The 21,011-nt window shown below is 50.7% G+C and overlaps 1 protein-coding gene across 1 annotated transcript in view; it reads left to right on the forward strand.

The window, feature by feature from the left end:
• Nucleotides 1-21,011, forward strand: part of Col20a1 (collagen type XX alpha 1 chain) — a 35,062-nt gene that overhangs the window by 7,384 nt on the left and 6,667 nt on the right. The window contains exons 3-27 of the mRNA XM_059262118.1: nt 1,745-1,888; nt 2,136-2,291; nt 2,540-2,665; nt 3,498-3,656; nt 4,169-4,288; nt 4,755-4,919; nt 5,571-5,723; nt 5,927-6,096; nt 6,512-6,641; nt 8,535-8,680; nt 8,761-8,884; nt 9,064-9,200; nt 9,732-9,861; nt 10,106-10,248; nt 10,446-10,578; nt 10,972-11,120; nt 11,290-11,419; nt 12,346-12,384; nt 13,625-13,763; nt 16,303-16,445; nt 16,713-16,822; nt 17,149-17,307; nt 17,380-17,457; nt 18,119-18,205; nt 19,020-19,073. Coding sequence (XP_059118101.1) covers nt 1,745-1,888; nt 2,136-2,291; nt 2,540-2,665; nt 3,498-3,656; nt 4,169-4,288; nt 4,755-4,919; nt 5,571-5,723; nt 5,927-6,096; nt 6,512-6,641; nt 8,535-8,680; nt 8,761-8,884; nt 9,064-9,200; nt 9,732-9,861; nt 10,106-10,248; nt 10,446-10,578; nt 10,972-11,120; nt 11,290-11,419; nt 12,346-12,384; nt 13,625-13,763; nt 16,303-16,445; nt 16,713-16,822; nt 17,149-17,307; nt 17,380-17,457; nt 18,119-18,205; nt 19,020-19,073 — 3,224 coding nt within the window. The remainder of the gene's footprint in view (nt 1-1,744; nt 1,889-2,135; nt 2,292-2,539; nt 2,666-3,497; nt 3,657-4,168; nt 4,289-4,754; nt 4,920-5,570; nt 5,724-5,926; nt 6,097-6,511; nt 6,642-8,534; nt 8,681-8,760; nt 8,885-9,063; nt 9,201-9,731; nt 9,862-10,105; nt 10,249-10,445; nt 10,579-10,971; nt 11,121-11,289; nt 11,420-12,345; nt 12,385-13,624; nt 13,764-16,302; nt 16,446-16,712; nt 16,823-17,148; nt 17,308-17,379; nt 17,458-18,118; nt 18,206-19,019; nt 19,074-21,011) is intronic.

Genomic DNA, 21,011 nt, shown 5'->3' on the forward strand with positions numbered 1-21,011 from the left:
CTCCCCTATGTCTCCTGCAGATTGGTAGTTGGATCCTGAAGTTTGGTCAGGTTCAAGTTGGGCTGTATTTGCTAGTGAAGATTGTTGCTAGTGGTATGGGTGTTTCTGTTGTATGGCAGATGGCTGTCCACAGTGCTTACTGTTACTGTAAAGTTAAGGTTGGCTGGCAGGTGTAGGATGAAGAGTTCATGTCTTCACGAACTTTGTAGTTACTCACTTATCCCCTCATCTCCTGGTGACCACCTTAGACACAGCAGCACACATCCTTATAAACGAGCAAGCCCGATAGCTGTGGCACTTTTCATGGGTGATGCTGCAGCCACCGAACATCACATCTCTGTCTATCTATCCTGCTTCGTGAATCCTAATTCTGTAGATATATTAAATCTCATAACATGTTTTCAATATGGTAGTTGGTCATTAGTCTACATCTACGAAGGTGGGCTCATATCCTAGTTTGTTTTCCTTTCTTTTTTATTTAATTGAGATAGGGTCTCACTCCATAGTTCAGGCTAGACTTAAACTCATCAATTCTTCTGCCTCAGCCCCCTGAATGCTTGGACTTCAGGCCTGTGCCACCACAGCCAGCTGGAACCCATCTTCTGCTATAACATATTATTATAAACTACAGAAGCATGTTAGCCCATGCCTCCCTGTCTGGCCACTGCCTACTGTGGGACTGGGTGCAGGTCTGGGGACTGCCCACTTTTTGAAAACCTTGTATTCCTCCCTGGTGGGAAGTGTTTTTATTCCCTGGTGTTTGAGACCCAGAGGCTCTGTGAGTATGTCCACAAATTTTGTTATACCTCCCAGGTCCATTATGAGGTCACTTCTTTCAGCTCCACCCCACCTGCCCCCACATAGTTCTCTTTGGAATAGTATGATTGTATAGTCTCATTGTATAGCCCTGGCCAGCCTGGAATTTGCTATATAGACAACACTAGCCTTGAATTCACAGAGATCTGCCTGTCTCTGCCTCTCAATGGGTAGAATTAAGGGCATCCACCACCAGGCCTGGCTGTGATTTTTAATACTGGGATCCATCCCTATCTTTAGATGACTGCATTCCAGAGCAGGAAAAGTGGACCTTCCCCCACAGGACAGGCTCCACTACAGAGGTTTTGAAGAAGAAACTTCTTCCCTGACAGAACTTCTTTCCTTTCCCATCCCTGGCTCTCCAATCCAACCCTCATCCTGTTCTCTTCCCTAACCTCAAGAGGGATTAGTTTGGATGATTTCTTACATTATGTACATAATCCATGTACACAAGTGCATACATAAGGATAGGTGTATGGTACACATACATTCAAGGCACCCAATTCACACACCCATATATACACATAGGCATGTACATATATACCTATATGGTACACATGCATGAAGGACATGCATAACTCATACATACACACATGCACATTTGTGTACCTACATGCATGCAATGCACACATGCAATGTACATACACCTAGCCACATGTACATGAATACATGAATATTACCTTAGGATTCATGCACACATGCAGCAACACATTCATACATTCCATATATATGTGAACATGCAAAACACATATAAACATCCACTCACATCCACATATACACATTTGCCTACCACACATAGTACATATGCAAATGTATGTGCACAAACATGTACAGTAAACACATGTCAGCATGTATACACATCAACCCACATGTATGTACACATGTATTGTAAATTTGGCAGCCTCAACAATTCTCCACCTCCACCTAGGGGACTTGGAGCAGGAGCTGATATTAACCACCAAGACGCCCAAGGCCACCGTGGGTGGCCTGAGCCCTTCTAAGGGCTACACCTTGCAGATCTTCGAGCTCACTGACTCTGGGCCTGTCCTTCTGGCACGAAGGGAGTTTGTGAGTAAGTCCTCCTGCACACAGATGGGGTGGATGTGAGTGGAAGGCCTCTGGGTTGGGAGCTCATGGTCTGGGCTTGTGACCTGAGACATTTTGCCTGTGAGGTACTTGGGTCTTGTTTCCTGTTCCTGACATCGCTGCTCACCTCCCATGAGGTAGGTAGGTCCGGGAAGTCCATAACCCCCAAACCCCAAGCCCCTGCTCCCACTCTGGGCTGGTGTCCTGACAGTCAGTCCCTCCTTTCTCTGCAGTTGAGGATCTGAAGAGCCACTCTCTGAGCAGAGGCAGTCAGAGACTGGTGGAACCCACCCTGGAACCCACCTCCTTCCCTCTGGGGGCCTCAGACCCTGAGGAAACACCTGAGCCCAGTATTGCCTTCACCTCAAGCAGAGACCGGCCCATTCTTGGTGGGTCAGAGTGGAGTGAGAGTAAATCCTGGGGGTGAGGAGAGCCTTCTGAAGCTTCTTGTGACTCTTGTCATATGGCCAGAAATTCTTGTTTGTATTTGACCACGCACGTGCTCTAGCTTTGATTTAGGCTTATCAGTCATATTCCTTGACTCACAATCTCGGGTACATGGGCCAGGTACCCCAGAGCCCTAGCTTAGGTCTGGGAGGTGCATGGTAGCAGCTGTGACCCCTCCCCTTGCCTCCAGGAGTGGCCAATAAGGATCAGAGGAAACTCAAGCAGGGCCTTGGAGTACAGGACCCTGCTCAGCCAACCACAGACCTGGAGAGGCAGAGCCACATTGCAGACTCTTTGGGAAAGCGAGAGAAGCTAGGTAAGGTGACTGCTCTGTACTGTGGGGTCAGATGCAGTGAGGATATCTTCTCACCTGTCCCCCCTCATATCAGGAGGACACTTTCTCCACCAAACACGGAGCTGTGGGAGGGCTTCTGTCGTCAGACTTGGGTATTACTTCCTCCTGGCCAGGCCCTGTGCCCTATTGTGTTGTTATGGATTGGGTCTTCTACTACAATGTTACCCTACTATTGAGGGCCTTACAGGCATGCCTGGGCCTCCTCCTTTAGACTGAGGATCAGAAGCCACAGAGGAATCACCTACCTGGCTGTGTTTAGAAATCTCATAAGGCCTGCCAGGTGCAGTTTGTGTCAAATTGAAAGGGGCCCCAGGGAGCATTTTATCTATAAAGATGGAAGATCCTGAGGCCACAGAAGTAGTTTCTGGTTGCTACTAGCCCTGCCTGATCTTCCTGCCAATTTACCCAGTTTGGACTATCTGTGGTGCTAACACTCCTGCCCATGACTGGTGCCCACCTACAGGCAACTGGGCCTGGAAATGTAGATGCTGGAGCCTGATCAGCCCAGGGACTAAATTTGCAGGTTCAGACATAGTGCTGCCAGGGGCCTTGGAAGTCATAGATGACCCCTAGAACTGAGACTGTGATCAGCCCTCTCTGAGGGGACTTAGAGGCGCTGAAACCCCAAACTAGGATGCATGAGGGCTTTTCTAAATCTGGTGAGACACAAAGTCCTTGGAAACCCTTACCCTCAAGATCCCAGGGAAGGATATTTTGAGGCCTTCAGTCAGGTCTACAATACCTCAGGTGTCCTGGGGAGGCCATAAGTCTCACCCATCCTTACCTGCCACAGCTGACACCCAGTTCCGCTGCACACCCCCAACTCCTACTGATATAATCTTTCTGGTGGATGGGTCCTGGAGCATCGGCCACAGCCACTTCCAGCAGGTCAAAGACTTCCTGGCCAGCATCATCACACCTTTTGAAATAGGACCAGATCAAGTTCAAGTAGGTGGGTACCACCTCCTTTGCCTTGCCTTGGGGGAGATTGGACCTCTTAAGTCTTCACCAGTAGAAGGGGAGTAGCTGCCCTCATAATAGGATGGGAAATGCTATAGCCTCCCAGAGTCCATAAGCCGGCCAAGAGAGTTGGGAAACCTGGCTGATGGTTTGTCTGGATGCCTGTCTGGATCAGATCATGTGTCTGATTTCCTTTCTCTGTGAACCAGGGCTGCTGTTATAGTCTGCAGGAATGATTGGCTCCCAGTCAGCCCCTCTGATGATACCCCTATGAAAGCCTTGGGCTCTGAAAATGTGTCTTTTCCTGGGAGTGGGACCCCCAAAGGCTGTACCCAGAGCAGGCAACTCTGTAGATATGGTCTTTAAACAGCCCTGGCATTGAGGATGCTGTAGCACACTTGCCTAGCATGCTAGCCCCCTGGTGCTGCAAAAAATAAAGAGACTAAAAAACAAAACAAAACAAAACAAAAAAACCTCAGCCCAGCAACCAGAGTCCACCCCCAGGTCTGACTCAGTACAGTGGAGACCCCCAGACCGAGTGGGACCTGAAGTCCTTCCGCACCAAGGAGCAGGTGCTGGCAGCAGTACGCAGCCTCCGCTATAGGGGAGGAAACACATTCACAGGTATGCCTGGGCCTTGGGTTGGCTGTTCTGAAGCCTCTGGCCAACCTCCTTTTATGCCCCTTCCACCCGTGAGCATTTGTGTGATGGGTGGGTGCTGAGCCCACTTCACACCTCAGGAAGCAAACTCGACCTCCACCACCCGCCCCAACATTTAGCAGAAGTGGAGAACTTTCAGCATCTTGTTGAGAGCAAGTGTCTGCACTGGTCACAGGCAGCTTCTGTCAGGGTCCCACTCAGCTGGACAGTCAGCCTTGCAGGTGGCTTCTTAGAAGACATAAGCGTGGCCTTGCTGGGTTATGGGTACCCTCTACAGGAGGAGCTGTCCCTGATCCCAAGTGTCTTTAGCCGGACAAGACATGTGAACAGAGAGCCCTGGGATCAAGTGCTGGGAGCAGCTGTGGTTGAGAAGGTACCTGAGGAGGAAGTCCTAGTGGTTGCCTGTCACTTTGTCCCTGATGTTCCTAAGGCCTTGCCCTAACCCATGTCCTGGGGCAGAACCTGAAGCCAGCAGCAGGTGCCCGTCCAGAGGCAGCCAAGGTGTTGATTCTGGTGACGGATGGCAAGTCCCAGGATGATGTACGCACAGCTGCCGGAATTCTTAAGGATCAGGACATTGATGTCTTTGTCGTGGGTGAGCCCACATAGTGCCTGGGCCCTGGGTGGGAATGCTCATGGCCAGGGTGGGCTCTGGGTCACAGACGCATTCCACACCCATAGAGCCCAGAGAGTAAGTCCTGCTCCCTAGAGCTGCATGGCTGCACCTTGCAGCAGCATCTGCAAAGTCTGTTTCTGCCTCCTTTGCCATGACACTCCCCTGACTCCTTCCACCCTTCAACTCACACGGCAAGTAGCCTTCAAACTGGTCCCCTGCCTGGCAGCTGTCCTTGTGTCTGACGACTCTTCTACCTTCCCCCTCCCCAAGCAAGGATTGTTCCTGGTGCTCTCTGGGGCATCAACCACACTCACTGCCCTGTTTGATGGGAAGGAAACTTCAAGTGGTTCTAGGAGGCTCTCTCCCCCCAGGATTCCCCTCTTTCGTGGACACCTGGCACCAGCATCCACATAGTCTGGCCCTCTTCCCAGAGCTCCCAGAGTTAAGCACACTGGCCTCTCCTGGCCCATTCCTATGTCCCACTGATACTCCATGGGATCTAGGACACAAGGCATCAGCTTGTGCCGTCCCATATGTTGGGGACTCTGGCAGGTCTCTCCTCTATGGTACTGTCTGTAAATAGGATTAGAGTCTCAGAGAGGCCTATTGGCACACACTTCCCCAAAGCAGGTGTGAAGAATGCCGATGAAGCCGAACTGAAGCTCCTGGCATCCCAGCCACTGGACATCACTGTCCACAGTGTGCTGGACTTCCCTCAGCTGGCCACCTTAGCTGCTCTGCTCAGCCGCCTCATTTGCCAAAAAATCCAGGGCAGGGGCCCAGGTAAGGACACAACACCACGGTGACCAAGGGACAGGGAGACTGAAGCTACACCAATTTTCATGGCTCATGAGGGTCTGTAGATTAAACCAGAGGGAAATCTGTCCTTGGATATGTTGAGAGGATTTTCCCGTCCCTCCTGTACATGGCCACCAGGGGGAGCAAATAGATGTGCTTACTTGCTCCCTTACTACCTTTCCCCATAGTCAAACCAGCAGCAGCTACTCTGGCCCTGGACCCCTTCCCCATGCCCACCAGACTGGTCCTGACCCACGTCACCTCATCCAGTGTCCACCTGTCTTGGACTCCAGCTTTATACCCACCCCTCAAGTATCTAATTGTATGGCAGCCTTCTAGGGGTGGTGCCCCCAAGGAGGTAAGAGGGGGGTCCCCTGGTTCAGCCTCTCCTTGGAAGCTGGAGCAGCTGACAGGACTCTACCAGCATGGCTCAGGTGGGTTCTTGCTGAGCTATGGATAAGCACTAAAATGAAAGTCTACAGATGATTAAGATCACATGAGAAAGGAAAGCCAAGGAGGGTGGGGTTGGGAGTGGGTAGCTATATATAGATGCACCCAATCAGACCAAGTCAGAGTGAAGAGTGCTGGGCAGTGACTGCAGACACCCGGATGTGGTTTTGATGACACACTGATAGACAAATGGATTGTTTTACTATCTCTCCTGTCTCCGTGGTAGCTGGTGCTGCTCTGCTCTGTGTAGGGATCTAATGTCTCAGGATGATGGTACCACGTCTCCCAAGCCTATACCCTGTTGATGGGATTTTCCTGCCCAGGTGGTGGTGGAGGGACCTGTCTCATCCATGGAGCTTCGAAACCTGACCTCCAACACAGAATACTTGGTCTCTGTGCTTCCTGTCTATGAGAGTGGGGTTGGCAAGAGCCTGCAAGGCCGGGCAACCACAGGTAGAGGGGTGACCTTTGTCTAGTCCTGCCCCTTGGGGACTATCAGGACACAACTACAGGTAACCCTGGGTCTGAATTGCTCCCACAAGCCTCCATTCCAAGCCTCTCTGACCCTGGTATCCTCTTTTGAACGCAGTGGTGTTGCACATGGCTCATTACTACTGCTGCTTAAGATATCCTAAAGCAGCCTGGTGGTGTGGCACACGCCTTTAATCCCAGCACTCAGAAGGCAAAGGCAGGTGGATCTCTGTGAGTTCAAGGCCAGCCTGGTCTATAGAGCGAGATCCAGGACAGGCACCAAAACTACACAGAGAAACCCTGTCTCAAAAAAACAAAAAACAAACAAAAAGATATCCTAAGGCTCCCATCCTGTCTAGCAACAGCACATGGCTGAGGCCACTAGCTCTCAGCTGTTGCTGGACCCACCATGATTCCTGGATAACAGCTGCATTGAGATAGAATGCATATACCCATGCTCACCCACTTACAGGGAACATGGGATAGCAAACACAGGACTTTGCCAGGTGTGGTGGACACACCTTTAATCCCAGAACTAGAGGGTCAGAGACAGGTGGATCTCTGTAAGTTTAATGCCAGCTTGTTCTACATAGTGAGTTCCAGGACAACCAGGGTTACAAACAGAAACCTTGTCTCAAAAGACAAAAATATAAACAAACAAAAAAGAACAGTATTGTAGGTAGAGTTTTCCTGTCCTAACAGTGCTCCCCAATAACTGACAGCCACTTTCCAAATAATGGACTTGGAAACTTAATATAAATTAAAATGTTTGGCCAATAGCTCAGGCTTGTTACTAGTTAACTCTTACATTTACATTAACACATATTTCTTATCTATGCTTTGCCAAATGGCTCATGGCTTGTTACCTCATTTTCTTTTCTTTCTTTCTTCCTCTTTTTCTCTTTTTCTTTTCCTTTTTTTTTTTTTTTTTTTTTTTCTTTTTTCAAGACAGAGTTTCTCTGTGTAGTTTTAGTGCCTATCCTGGATCTTGCTTTGTAGACCAGGCTGGCCTTGAACTTACAGAGATCCTTCTGGCTATGCCTCCCGAGTGTTGGGATTAAAGGTGTGTGCCACTACTGCCCAGAGTTACCTCATTTTCTTTACATCCTGCTTCCTTAGAGGCTGGCTGGCATCTCTTCTGACTCCACTCTCCTTCATCTCATCATTCTCAGTTTGGCTTTCCCGCCTAACTTTATCCTATTCAGCTTTTGGCTAGTCAGCTTGTTTATTAAACCAATCATATCGACGTATATTCATACAGTGTACAGAAGGATTATTCAACAGCACAGTGTATTCAAGGCTATTTACACTAAGGCCATCATAGATCATATTTGTTTCCCAAGGAAACTGTACATTGCATTGGCACCCCAGGTCCTTTACTCAGCCTTGGCAACCTTGACTCTGCTCTCTGCCTCTAGATTTGCCTCTTCTGGTCATTCACAGAAATGGCTTCATGTATTATATGTTTTGCATGTGTGCATGCGTGTGCGTGTGTGTGTGCGCGCGTGTGCGTGTGTGTGCGCGCGCGTGTGCGTGTGTGCGTGTGTGCGTGTGTGTGTGTGTGTGTGTGTGTGTGTGTGTGTGTGTGTGTGTTTCAACCTGGAGGTTACTTCCCTCACTACCTTTGTAGCAAATTGCTTTAGGCCAGTAAGATGATCTGACTCCCCCAGAATTGTGAGCTGAAAAACAGAGTCCACTGACATTTAAGACAAGTGATTCAATCCTGTGCTCTGATTGGTGGTTGCCTACCTGGCTGTGCCCCAGGTATAACTTTACCTAGTGAAAGTCTTATCATTAGAGAAAAGGGTTCCTTTGTTTATGAGTTCTGCATATGCCACACTTGCAAGAGTCCCCTGATGGTCATCCCCTCCCCAGCACCTCTGCCTCCACCGGGGGCACTGACCCTAGCCTCAGTGACACCAAGAACCCTCCACCTCACCTGGCAGCCCTCTGCTGGAGCCACTCAGTACTTGGTGCAGTACTTGCTGGCTGCCTCCCCTGGGGAGGAGCAGAGGAGAGAGGTGAGAGGTGGGGGCAGGGAGACAGGTGGGGCAGATGGTAGGGCTTGGTGCTGAGACATGTGTTGCCATATCCCTGCCAGGTACACGTGGGGCAGCCTGAGGTACTGCTGGATGGCCTGGAGCCGGGCAGGGACTATGAGATTTCAGTGCAGAGCCTTCGGGGACCAGAGGCCAGTGAAGTCCGGAGCATCAATGCCAGGACCAGTGAGTATCCTTCCCAGGCCACTTGTTCACATAGCAGATACTCTGCTCTATTTTTTTAGCCTGCTCCAGGGTAGGTGACCACAGATGCCCCATATGTTCTTCAGTCCTAGCACTTCCTACCCTTTTCCCAGTCCCAAGCATAGGAATGCCAGCCCCTAAGGCCTTGTTATGCTCTGCAGCTATCCCGGGGCCCCCAAGACACCTGAGTTTCTCAGATGTGAGCTACAACTCAGCCTGTGTGTCCTGGGAAGCCCAGAGGCCTGTGCGCCTGGTCAAGGTCAGCTATGTCTCTAGTGATGGCAGCCACTCTGGGCAGGTAAGAGCAGGGGCTCAAAAGTCCCAAGGGCCTCTTGGGGGACCCAGAATCCTAGGTTGATTGAGCATTCACACAGGCACTGGAAGCCTAGCACTTCCTTAGGCTCTCGCTCCACATGTTCTTCCTATGGACACCTTCAGTTCATATCTGTTTAGCCTCCTGTTACACAGTCTTTGAGATGGTGCAAAGGACACAGTATTGATAATGTCCCAGCCCTCAAGGGGGCTGTGTCTGTCAGGAATTGGGGGAAGACTTGAAGCAAAGACACATGTGCACATATGTGCACATACATGCAATAGTGATGTCATTGTAAGACTGTGGCCACACCAGATTTAGAGGCAGAATGGCTTGTGGGGTTAAAAGGTGAGGCAGGGAGAGGAGTCTGTACTCACGGGCCATTCTGGGGATCCATAGCTGATCACATTTTTCCTCTTTTGGGAGTCATAGGCTAGCCATGGCTATAGGTTCTGAGACTGGGTCCCCATCCTGTCAGGGGCTCAGGTGCCTGATTGCTCTGTATACCTCCCACAGGCTCAGGTTTCTGGGAATACTACCTCAGCCACCTTGGGCCCCCTTTCTTCCTCTACCAAGTACATCGTCCGAGTCACCTGTTTTTACTTCGGGGGTGGTTCCTCCATGCTGACTGGCCATGTGACCACAAGTGAGTCAGTGAAGTCAAGGTTGGTGTGGAGCTGGACTGTGTCTTTATGGTCGGCTAAAGGGCCTGTATTGGGTATCTGTTCTGGCTGTGCTAGGCCAGGTGGGAACTAGCATCTGGGCAGATGTGATAGAAGGTCTGCAGAGAGACAAGAGGTCAGGGACATTCCTCAGTATGACTGACCTTTATCTGAAAGCAACAGCTCAAGTCAGCACGCTGCACCCCATTTCTACACCCCGTCTTCCAGAGAAAGCTCCCAGTCCTAGCCAGCTGTCTGTAACGGAGCTCCGGGAAGATGCAGTCAAGCTGTCATGGGTGGCCACCGCCTTGTCTGGTGTCCTTGTTTATCAAATCAAGTGGATGCCCTTGGGAGAGGGGAAGGCCCATGAGGTAAGGGGACAAGGGGCAGATGAGCTTTCAGGGAATTTCCTATGGCCCCAGATCCCAAGGCCAAGTGGGGCTTAGACTCTGTGTGTCCATCCAAGTCCTATATCTTGGGAATACCTGTCTGCCATAGCCTGTGAGCCAGCCTCTTGAGGTGAGTTTCCCTATAATTCAGGTGGATCCCTGGACTCTCCTTTCTCTAGATCTCTGTCCCAGGGACCCTTGACACAGCCATCTTACCTGGCCTGATGAGTCATGTGGAATATGAGATCACCATCCTTGCCTACTACAGGGACGGCACTCGCAGTGACCCTGTGTCCCTCCGCTACAGCCCCTGTAGGTGGCCTTTCTTCCATTCAGATGGGCTTGGGACAGGAGCAGCACAGAGGGGACCCAGACCCTCCTGGATCCACATGCCCAGGATCCCATACTCCCACTGGCAAGCAGGCTCCCTGAGTCCCTGAGACCCTGGGCTGGACCACTGGATCCAAGCCCACAAAGGGTACAGGCTCTTGGTGTGGCTAAGGTCCAAATTCCCGAGCATGGGTGACACAGCCTCTGTGCAAGACCTCCTAGGAGTATTGGGGGACTCAGCAGGGACATTGTTAGGGTTGGGCAGGGCAGAGCCTAAGATAATGATGCAGGACTGGCTGACTGGCTGGCCTTCTGGCCATGGGTACCTCCATTCTGGAGAGCCTTGAATTCCACATTGTCTGTGCCACTGGATAGCTTCAGCAAGCAGGAGCCCCCCATCCAGCCTGGTCTTGTCCTCGGAGACCCCCAACAGCCTACAGGTCAGCTGGACACCACCAAGTAGCCATGTTCTACATTACCGGCTCAACTATACACTGGCCTCAGGCTCTGGACCAGAGAAATCGGTGAGTCTATAAAGAGCAGGGAGCTACCCAGGGATTTAGATGCTGATCTTATCTATCCTTTGTGGGTAGCAGCTTCTTTATAGAGGGAAAGATGGGCAGAAGGAGTACAGCCTTGAAAGGAGAAGGCAGTCTAAGAGGGAAGGCTCAGAGGCCTCCCCCACCCCCACAGATCTCTGTGCCAAGCACCAGGAGCCATGTTGTACTTCCTGACCTGCTGTCTGCCACCAAGTACAGGGTCCTGGTCTCAGCTGTCTATGGAGCAGGAGAGAGTATGGCAGTGTCTGCCACACACCGCACAGGTTAGTAAGCACCAAGACTGGTTAGTAGGCAGCTCCTTCTAAACCCCAAACCCAAGCCAGACTCAAGGTCAAGCTAGATGCTAGACCTAGTCAGACCTCAGATCTTGTCAGACCGCAGACTAGGCCAGATACTAGAAATCAGTGGACCCCAGAGCCAGTGAGGCCCCAGGCCCAACACAGACTGTGGAGAGGCCATGGAGAGTTGGGGTACCCAAAATAAACAGAACAGACTAGATCAGAGTGACTGGGAAATGGCTAGAGAGTATGGAGAGTTTGACCTAGGAGAGACCTGTACTTGATGCCACAGGACATAGTCAGGCTCTTGTGGCCTGGTAGCCTCTAACCCACAAGGGCAGGCTCAGCTGTGAGGAATCACCTGAGAGCCATAGCTGCTCAGGGCATAAGGCCTTCAGAGTCCATGAAGCCACTGCCTCAACTCTAGTGCCCCATCTTGGATCATTCAGTTATAGCCCAAATGCCTATGATGATTGGTTTTTCACTGCTCAGTGGATGACCACTATGCCTGGAGTCCTGACTGTGACTTCATCTGACTTGTATCTGGCTATAGGGTCAGCCTGTATCTCTGCCTCCAGGCCTGTGCTGCTCACTGTATCCAGTCATTTCCCTGGCCCTACCATCTGGTACTTGGGGCTCACTTTGGGCCCATAACTTTTTGGGTGTGGTCCCCAGGGAACCTTGGTTTTGGCCCTGGGTGCACAGGGTAGGCAGGGGTACTTGCTCACTCAGTGAGGTCCTGGCATGGCAGAGAGGAATGGAGACTGCAGGGTGGGCATTGCATAAAGGAGGAAAGTGGGGCTTGTGCAGGTCTGCCTTGTCACCAGAGGCCTGACATTGCCTGGGAAGTGGTCCTTTTGGTAGTTGGGCTAGCTTTGATGTGACTCACCAGACCCTCTGTGTCCTCTCAGCAGCCTGTCCAGCCCTGCACCCGGATAGTTCCCTCTCAGGTAAGTTCTGTATATCTGTGCCAGCTCTGGTCTGTCTTTGCCTGCTCTGCTTTTCTTGACCCTTCCAAGGTTGGGACAGACCTTTCATGATCTAGGATCAACCATAGGGTACTGATCAAGGCCTGTACCTTCTCAGGTAGCCCACGACGCTGTCAGGGAAGTTTTCTTCCTGCTTTATCCAAAGTTAGTATTGGCATGTGCAGGGCAGAGGCAGAGCTGGCTAGCTCCACTAGGGCCCTAGGTGGCTCCCTGCTGCCAGGCATGTGGGATAAGTCATGCAAAGCCTGGAGTCCTCATAAGTACTATGCAAGAGGGCGGAGAACAGATGCTTAGCATGAGGCATGTCAGGGGATTCTATCCACCAAGGGAGGGCCTTAAAAGTAGAGTGTACAGAGCTCTGTGATATGCAGGCTGTATCTCACCTGCATCCCAGCAAGAGAGTCTGTCTGGGACTTCTACTGCCCTGAAACTGGCAGGGATGGTGAGTGGTGAGATGAGTGAATGGTAGGGCCCATGGAATGCAAGGCCAGTGGACAGATGGGCAGGTATGGCTACTTCCTTGAAATAGGCCTCAGAAAGGCTGAGCCTCTGCACCCTGGGTCTAGTTGTGCACAGTTAAACACCAAATACATACTCTGATTTGTGCCAATTAATGCTGAAAAAGGAGCTGGTAATTGGAGGACCCACCATGACACTGATCATCCCAGTGACTTGTATGCCAGCCTCAGCCTGTAGCTGGGGTCTGGACCATAGAGAGTCCTCGGGCTCTTGAGGCTGCTTGAAGCTTCTGTGCTGGCTAGAGGGGAATTCAGCAAGGTCTTCCTTAAAGAGAGCAACCTTGGAGCTGGGTTGGGGGCAGAGTGTGTGTGCTGTTTGGTAGGTGTATGAGGCAGGTGGCTGGGTCTGAGTGTCAGGGGTTCCACTGTGTCCTGTATATAGCTTTCCAAGGTGAGCAATTTCCCCAGTGTCAGACCTGGAGTTGAGGAAGAGGAACAGATGGCCTGGGATAGATGTCAGCCTGATTAGAAAGGAGCTAGATTCTCCTCTGGAGGGCAAGGCAGTGCTGGGCCCATGGCCACCTCCAAGACCCTGCTCCAGCCTCTCATCGTTCTGGTGACCCCATCCCAAGCCATCTTTTCAGGCCCTCTCTTCTACATCCTGCCACCCCTCTCCAAGTGGAATTGTCCCTGTTCCTTCCCCTTCCCTGATTGTTCCTAGTCATCATTCCCTGTTTCACCAGGGTTTGACCTGATGGTGGCCTTTGGTCTTGTGGCAAAGGAGTATGCCTCTATTCGAGGTGTGGCCATGGAGCCCTCAGCCTTGGGTGTGGCCCCCACCTTCACGATCTTCAAGGATGCTCAACTCATGCGGCGAGCCAGGTACGAGGGGCTGAGGGAACTGGGAGTACAAGAAGAGGTTGTACAAAATGGGGGGGGAGAGATTCAATATGGGGCCTGCCATATACTTTGTGGCTCTTCCATGACCCTGGTCCAAAACTGACTAGTCTCTGAAACTATGTCAGTAGACCATAGACTGGGTGGCTTCAGCCCTATGTACTCCAGAAATTTTCTTTTGACAGATTAATGAAGTCTTGTGTGTGGGATTAGGCTCCATGTCCAGCATAACTTGAAGCCATCCCTATGTAGCTCAGGGATCATTCACATTCACAAAATTCTGCAGATAAGCCATGGCACTGTTCCCTCTAAGTGGTTGTGTATCTTCTTTGTAGATTGATGGGCAAATCTACCACCATTTTAGATTTGTGAGAAGTGGGTGCTTTCCAAGAAGCCATGAGAAGGCAAAGAGGTCCCTGGTATCTAGTAGACACTAATTCCTGCTTATCCCATGAATGAGTCATTAACCTGAACTTTGATGCATACAGTATGACTGAGCAGCAGGCTCATTTCCCGAAAGAACTGAGACCCAGGCACGTAACAAAAAGTATAAATAAGGCCTCACAGAGGCATGCAAGGAGCACTGAAAAGCTCTGACCTTCACACCACTACCACATACTCCCATGAGCAGGAAAGGAATCCACGAGTTGACAGAGCATGGCCCCATGGGCTCCCACAGCAGTTTGGGGCCCAGGTGCAGGCAGCAAGCTGGAGATTTTGTCCTTGTTCATGCTCCTCCATGAAAACAGTTAGAAACTTTGGTCAGGTGCATGCAGAAGCCTCCTAGTCAAGCAGAGAGCTTGGGGAGGCCCTTCTTGTCTACTCAGCTGAGACCTACACAAACTCACCACCTTTTTCTATAGATGCATGAATTAGTTAATGGTTAGATAAGGATAAACATAGTGTATATTAGTTACTGTAAAACCATTGCTGGTGATGGTCTGCAACTGTCCTCTGTATACCCACACTCTAGTTCTTCATGAAATCCCTCCCCTGGACTTTACTGCTTCTCAATAGCTTTCTCATCCATTATCCCCTACTGTTCCTACCCTGAGGTGTATACATACCACTCTGTCCCCAGAGCCTGGCTCCATCTCTCATGCAATGGGCATGTTGGCTGATTGCATTTTTTGGCTCTGGTGAATAGAGCTACAGTGACCACGAAGTCTGATCTCATTTCCTTTGTACCCAGTAATGGACTTGCCAGATCATCTGGTAGTTCTTATTTAGTTTTTTGAGGACCCTCCATTCTGTTTCCCACAGTGGCTATGCTAATTTACAGTCTCAACACTGTTCCAGGTTCTCCTCGCTCTACCAACACCCAACAGATTTTATTTTCCTGACAGCAAGGTGGTATCTTACTATTTTTACATTTCCTCAGTGACAGTGATGTTAAGAGCTTTTCTATCTGCATGATCTATTTTTACATTTTCCTGCAAGAAGTGTCCTTTGAGGCAGGCATGGCCATGGCCACACGTACTTTGTGCTTGACCTTGCCATGGAGTGTCCCTGGCCCCCATGTAGGCTTGGCATATTTGGCTGTCCCTCATCTTAATGACTATCTGTTTCCGTCACCAGCCTCTTCCTTCCCCCCTTGTCTTTGCTACCGGCCATCCCTGTCTCTAGTCTTACCACAAAACCTAAACCAAAGTCGCGCACATTCTCAGTAGTGATTCTTCTTAATTGTTCCTTTCCTCAAATGAGTGACTTTTCTTGGAGCTCTCTCTTCTGGGGCTCCAAAAGAGGGTGGGACAGATAACTAACTTCCTTGGAGTACTCACTTAGCCCAAGTGGCCCCCACCCTGATAGCTGCTGAGAGTAGAGGAATCCTTTCTTGTGGTGGAATGTAGAGGCTGATCATTGTGTTTGGAGAATTGTAGAGTTCTTCTGTGTGTGTTGGCACCTGGAATCCTAGAACTCAGGAGGCTGAGAAAGGATCACTATGAGTCTAATTCCAGCCCAGGCTATGTAGTGAGTTCCTATCTCTAAGAAAAAAGAACTACAAGATCATGGCTGAGGTGGTATTTTTCTAGCTCTTGGCTTTTATCCTAAGAGCAGGTGAAGGTCAAACAGGGAGCTGCAGATTGATAAGAATAGTTGTATTGAGTGACTCGAGACTCCATTTTTTTGCCCTTACTGCCCTTAGATAGGCTGGATCAGCATGGGCATGGATTCCCCTATTGCCTAGTCTGAGAGATACCTCAGCATATTTACTCAGTGGGAGCCGCTCTTGAGTCCCAGGACTGCTCCAGGGACCTTCCTGGTGGAGTCTCCCTGGTCGGGCCCCTTACCTACAGTGTCACAGTGTCACTGAGCATAAGGGTCTCAGCAGCCCTTGCACAGTGACTTCCATTATAGCCTTGACCTGGCTTCAGAGAGCAGAGCGTCTGTTGGCCCAGGGGCCTCAGCACTTCTTGTTGAAAGCTAACAGTTTTGGGTAGAGGGGAAGCTCTGCTACACTCCCATGTTCCTTATGGAGAAACTGAGACAGGAATACCTCTATTCCAACCCCTTGTCTCTCCAGTGATATCCACCCAGCAGCTCTGCCACCAGAACACACCATTGTCTTCCTTGTGCGCCTACTCCCTGAAACACCCCGAGAAGCCTTTGCGCTGTGGCAGATGATGGCTGAGGACTTCCAGCCCATCCTTGGGGTTCTCCTAGATGGTGACTCTAGGCCTCATATCACCCTTGGCAGTTGGGAGGGATGGGACCCCTGCTTACCTTCTTTACCTCCTGGCATATAAAGATGCCAACACCCTGGCTAAACTGTGGGTCTCCCTAGGCAACTAGGCATGGAAGCCCATCATCATCAGTGTGAGCAGATATCCTGGATATCACCATAGCTTTGCATTGTGGAGACCCTACTGTGTTCTGTCACTGCCACCCTCTTCCAGCTTACCGTTCTCATCTGCTCCCTATCCTCCCTGGCAGCTGGCAGAAAATCTCTGACATACTTCAACCATGACCCCAGGGCAGCCTTGCAGGAGGTCACCTTTGACCTGCAGGATGCAAAGAAGGTTTTCTTCGGAAGCTTCCACAAGGTCCTGGGAACTGTCTGCCTGAGCCCTGCAGGCCCCAACCCTCTGGTCTGGCCTTCCCTGCATGTGGTTGTCTCCCTTGAGAATCAAGCATTGATCCATCTATGGCCTTTGACCCTGGTGCTCCTCTGTTCTGATGGTCCCTTCTTAATTTGGGTCAGAGAGCAAATTCTTCTCTTTGGGAGGCTCCTGCAGTAGCTTTCCCTGGGGAAGTTGAGACCCAGTAGGTCCCAGAGTGGAGTTGAAATCTGACCCCAGGCCCTACATGCTGGGCCCCTTAATCTGTTTTGACCTGGTCTGGGGTGAGAGACTCACTGTGGTTTCTGCAGGTACATGTGGCCGTGGGCCACTCCAAGGTCAGACTTTACGTGGACTGTCGGAAGGTAGCTGAGCGGCCTATTGGGGATGCTGGCAGCCCACCCACAGCTGGTTTTATCACACTAGGGAGGCTGGCTAAGGCCAGGGGGCCACGGAGCAGCTCAGCCACGGTGAGTCTGGGCCTTGTCTCATAGGATGGGTGGGTTCTTCCTATGGGGCCTGACCTTCCCCCTGCTTCACAGTTTCAGCTTCAGATGTTGCAAATCATGTGCAGCGACACCTGGGCAGAGAAGGACCGGTGCTGTGAACTCCCTGCATTGGTAAGTGGAAACAAGATCCTGGACACTGTACCTTGGCCCTGTGGGAGTGCCACCAAGGGTTACAGAGTCTGAGTAGATGGCCTGTATAGACCCGTGCTGAGAGAGGTGAAAGCAGACTTTCTGGGTGAGGTGGCCAGGGACCTGAATAGGAAAGTCCCACAGGCATTTGGGGGGATGCCAAGAAGACTCGTCTGCAGTTATAGCAGCTGCCATGAGTGTGACATGTGCGTGACATCCCATTTCTGTCAATAACAACTATATGCCAGTTAGAAGTCCCTGGTCAGCTCTAAGGAGAAGCTATTCCTTCTTCTCTATAGGCTCAGGTAGAAGCTCATTCAGTGAGGCTGTGGGGCCATCCTAGGTCTGCTGAGGACTTAGCAGCTATCTTCTTAGTCCCTTGAGAGCCCATCCTGAACTTGGCTATGCTAGGAGGGTTGGAGGAGAAGGGAAAAGGAGATACAAGGCTCCCATGGGTATCCAGGAGGGGGCACACTGAGCCTGCTGCATACACAGGACTTAGCAGCCTTCATTCTGACCTGCCCTACCTCTGGCAATGACTTTAGAGGTGTCCTAGAGTCAGGTGTCTTTGGCCATGGTGAGTCTTAAGATCGGATGAGATCCAAAGGAGGGTCCATTGAACAAATGATTTCTTTTCTTCCAGAGGGATGGAGAGACATGCCCAGCCTTCCCTTCTGCCTGTGCCTGCTCCTCTGAGACCCCTGGGCCGCCAGGGCCCCAAGGCCCTCCGGTGAGTCCGGTGTCTTCTCCCCTGGAGGTGACCAGGGACTTCTGCTGCCATTGGTGGACCTCAACACCAGCTTTCAGGAAACCAAACCCACCAGCCGCCCTCCCCAGCCACGTTACACACAGGATAGGCTTCCTTAGGTTTCTTCTATGGCCATCAGGCCCAGCAGCCCAGTCTGGCCAGCCCCTCTGCACACTACTTGAGCTTTTCTCTCTTATATATGTCCTCCATCTGTGGGCAGATGCTGGTCTTTCTCTGGCAGGAAATCAAGAGTTTCTCCATGTTCCTGATGGAATGAGCCCAGGTCCCACTGGTCTCCAGGACTGTGCTTGGTGGGCTATGACGTGGCAAACTGTGAGCCATAGCCTTGCAGGCGGCTCTGCCTTAGGTACTGGAAAGGAGTTAGCCAGCACCATAAGCCCTCTACCTTGGCAGGCCATGGTACCCTCAAAGGATGTTCATACCTTTTCTGGTCCTCTCTCTGCAAGCCCAAGGCTTCTGGGCCAGTCTTGCAAGGTTGCAAATGCTTCCAAGTCAGTGGTTACAGGACACCTGTCAAGAGCACTTACTTGGCACTTGGTGGTTCACAGGCTTCATTGTATATAGGCCCAGGGTGTGACCTCAGATCTGCCTTAATCCAGTGGGTACCCAGCAGTGAAGAGGAGGTCAGTAAGGATACCCTTGATCTTGGAGGATCCTTTTCCTCCCAGCAACACACATAGGCGTCCAGGGCTGGAGGAGGCTGGGTATGGGGGTAGCTGAGTGGGACTAAAGATTATGATGGGGCTGGTATTCAGTCTTGTCTGTATCTTTACAGGGCCTCCCTGGAAGGAATGGCACTCCAGGACAGCAGGGACACCCGGGGCCCAAGGTAGGTCTTATGAAGCACAGGAGCAATATGCCTGATCTGACCTGCAGTGGAAGGGCCCCAAGCATTCAGAGCACAGAGATCAAGTTTCATGGCATTCTGTATCAGGTGGAAGGGCTTCCCACTGTAGAAAAGCAGGGGTGTGATATCACAAGGAAATCAGGGATTATTCTGGGCTCCTCTATCACCTGCAGGACATCTTGCCTTGAACCCAATATTTAGTGGATATTTGCTCTTCACCTATTTTTATAGGCAGGATCACCTACATGGAACAGGTGGGGAAACTGAGGCTTGGGAGTCCAGATTGCCTAGCTCTTCATCTGTCTCATCATTCCCCTCCATAGACACTGGGTAACTCCTCCATCCACAGCACATAGGAGACTGAATTCCAAAGTGATTTCAGACATGGTTAGCCTCTGAATTTGTGTCATCTACAGGGTCTATGGGCATGCTGGAGAGAGGGTCTGACTCTGCAGAGGTTTGTGGGTGTGTCAGAGTATGGCAAGATGTAAAATTAATTTTTTGGAGATGTAAAATTTATATCTGTACCAACTGGGGTGGCACCAACAGCCCAAAGAATGACTCATTAAAGTTGATCTTTATGAGTAAAATGAGTTTATTAGGGATTACTTAGAGACAAATATAGACAGTATTTTGCCCTCCATTTGAATCTGGGTTCAGAACGCTGCCTACTGTCAAAGCAGCAGGGATAACCACAGGTTCAGACAGCATGCATGGTGCACAGACAAAATCAGGCTAACTCTGGGAAAATTGTTTGTGTGAGCTCCATTACCCTTATCAGGGATTCTGCTGCTCTCAGCAAACATAGTCTGGCTGTGGAAATGACAGAGTTTTTGCTGGAGTCTGGCAGATAATCCAGCTAAATGACAGTCCACTGAAGCATGATTTTCCTCTGGCTAGGAGTGGGAGAATTGGTCTCATTACACAGGGTAGGGTCTGGCTCTATGAGGTCTATGTGTGTTGGGATAAGGGTCTTGGTCTGAGGAATGTGAAGTGGAAGGCAGTGTACTTCAGTAGCAGTACTACCACCACCATCCCCTGTGGCCTACAAGGTGCCATTCTTGCTTGATTCTAGATTGGTAGGCCACAATGCCACATGTACAGAGTTTAAGGCATTCAAGGAGTGGCAGCTTTTGGAATATGCTCCTCTGCGCTGACACCTTCACCTCTTTCAGCCTTCTGGGGTGTCTGTAAGACTTCACCCCATATCCTGTCCTGCCCTGACACTGGTACAGTGCCTCTTGGGAAGGGTTGTGTGAACTCGGACAGAGCTGGCTAAGGTCTTTGTACTGTGGACATGCGTAGATAGTCAGCCTTCGATCAGGGAAACGAGTGTTCAGCCCCCTCCATTGTAAAGGCGCTGCGATGCTGTGTGGGCACATTCTGCAGGAGCTGGAGAGTCCTCAGGGATGGATGCCTGTGTCCTTACAGGCACAGTGTCAGCTGTCCTTGGAAGCTGGACGATGTGCACCTGCTCTCCCATGGTGAGCCATCTGCTCTCCAAACCTCTCCCAGATAACTAGCTGATGTTAGGCAGTCTGCTGGGTGAAAATGGACATAACTAGGAGGTTTTGTTTGTTTGCCAGAGGTTCTCACTATGTAGCCTATACTAGCCTGGAACTTGCTATGCTAGCTTAGGTGCCTTTCAGAAGCTGCCAGGATTTTGTTAGGAGTGTGTCCTCCGACTCTCCACTGTCCTGTTTGTTACTTGCTTTTTAGTGGGAGTCCTAACTTTTTGGAGTCAGCTGTGCTGCTGAAGTGACTTATGACTTCCCTGCCATCTTGTTGTATGCCCTTTGACCTTGTTTGTGACTGGTTTCTGTACAGATTTTTTTTTTTTTTTTTGGTGTTTCAAGACAGGGTTTCTCTGTGTAGCTTTGGAGTCTGTCTTGGAACTCGCTCTGTAGACCAGGCTGGCCT

The sequence above is a fragment of the Peromyscus eremicus genome, chromosome 4, assembly GCF_949786415.1.
Source record: "Peromyscus eremicus chromosome 4, PerEre_H2_v1, whole genome shotgun sequence".
NCBI lineage: Eukaryota > Metazoa > Chordata > Mammalia > Rodentia > Cricetidae > Peromyscus > Peromyscus eremicus.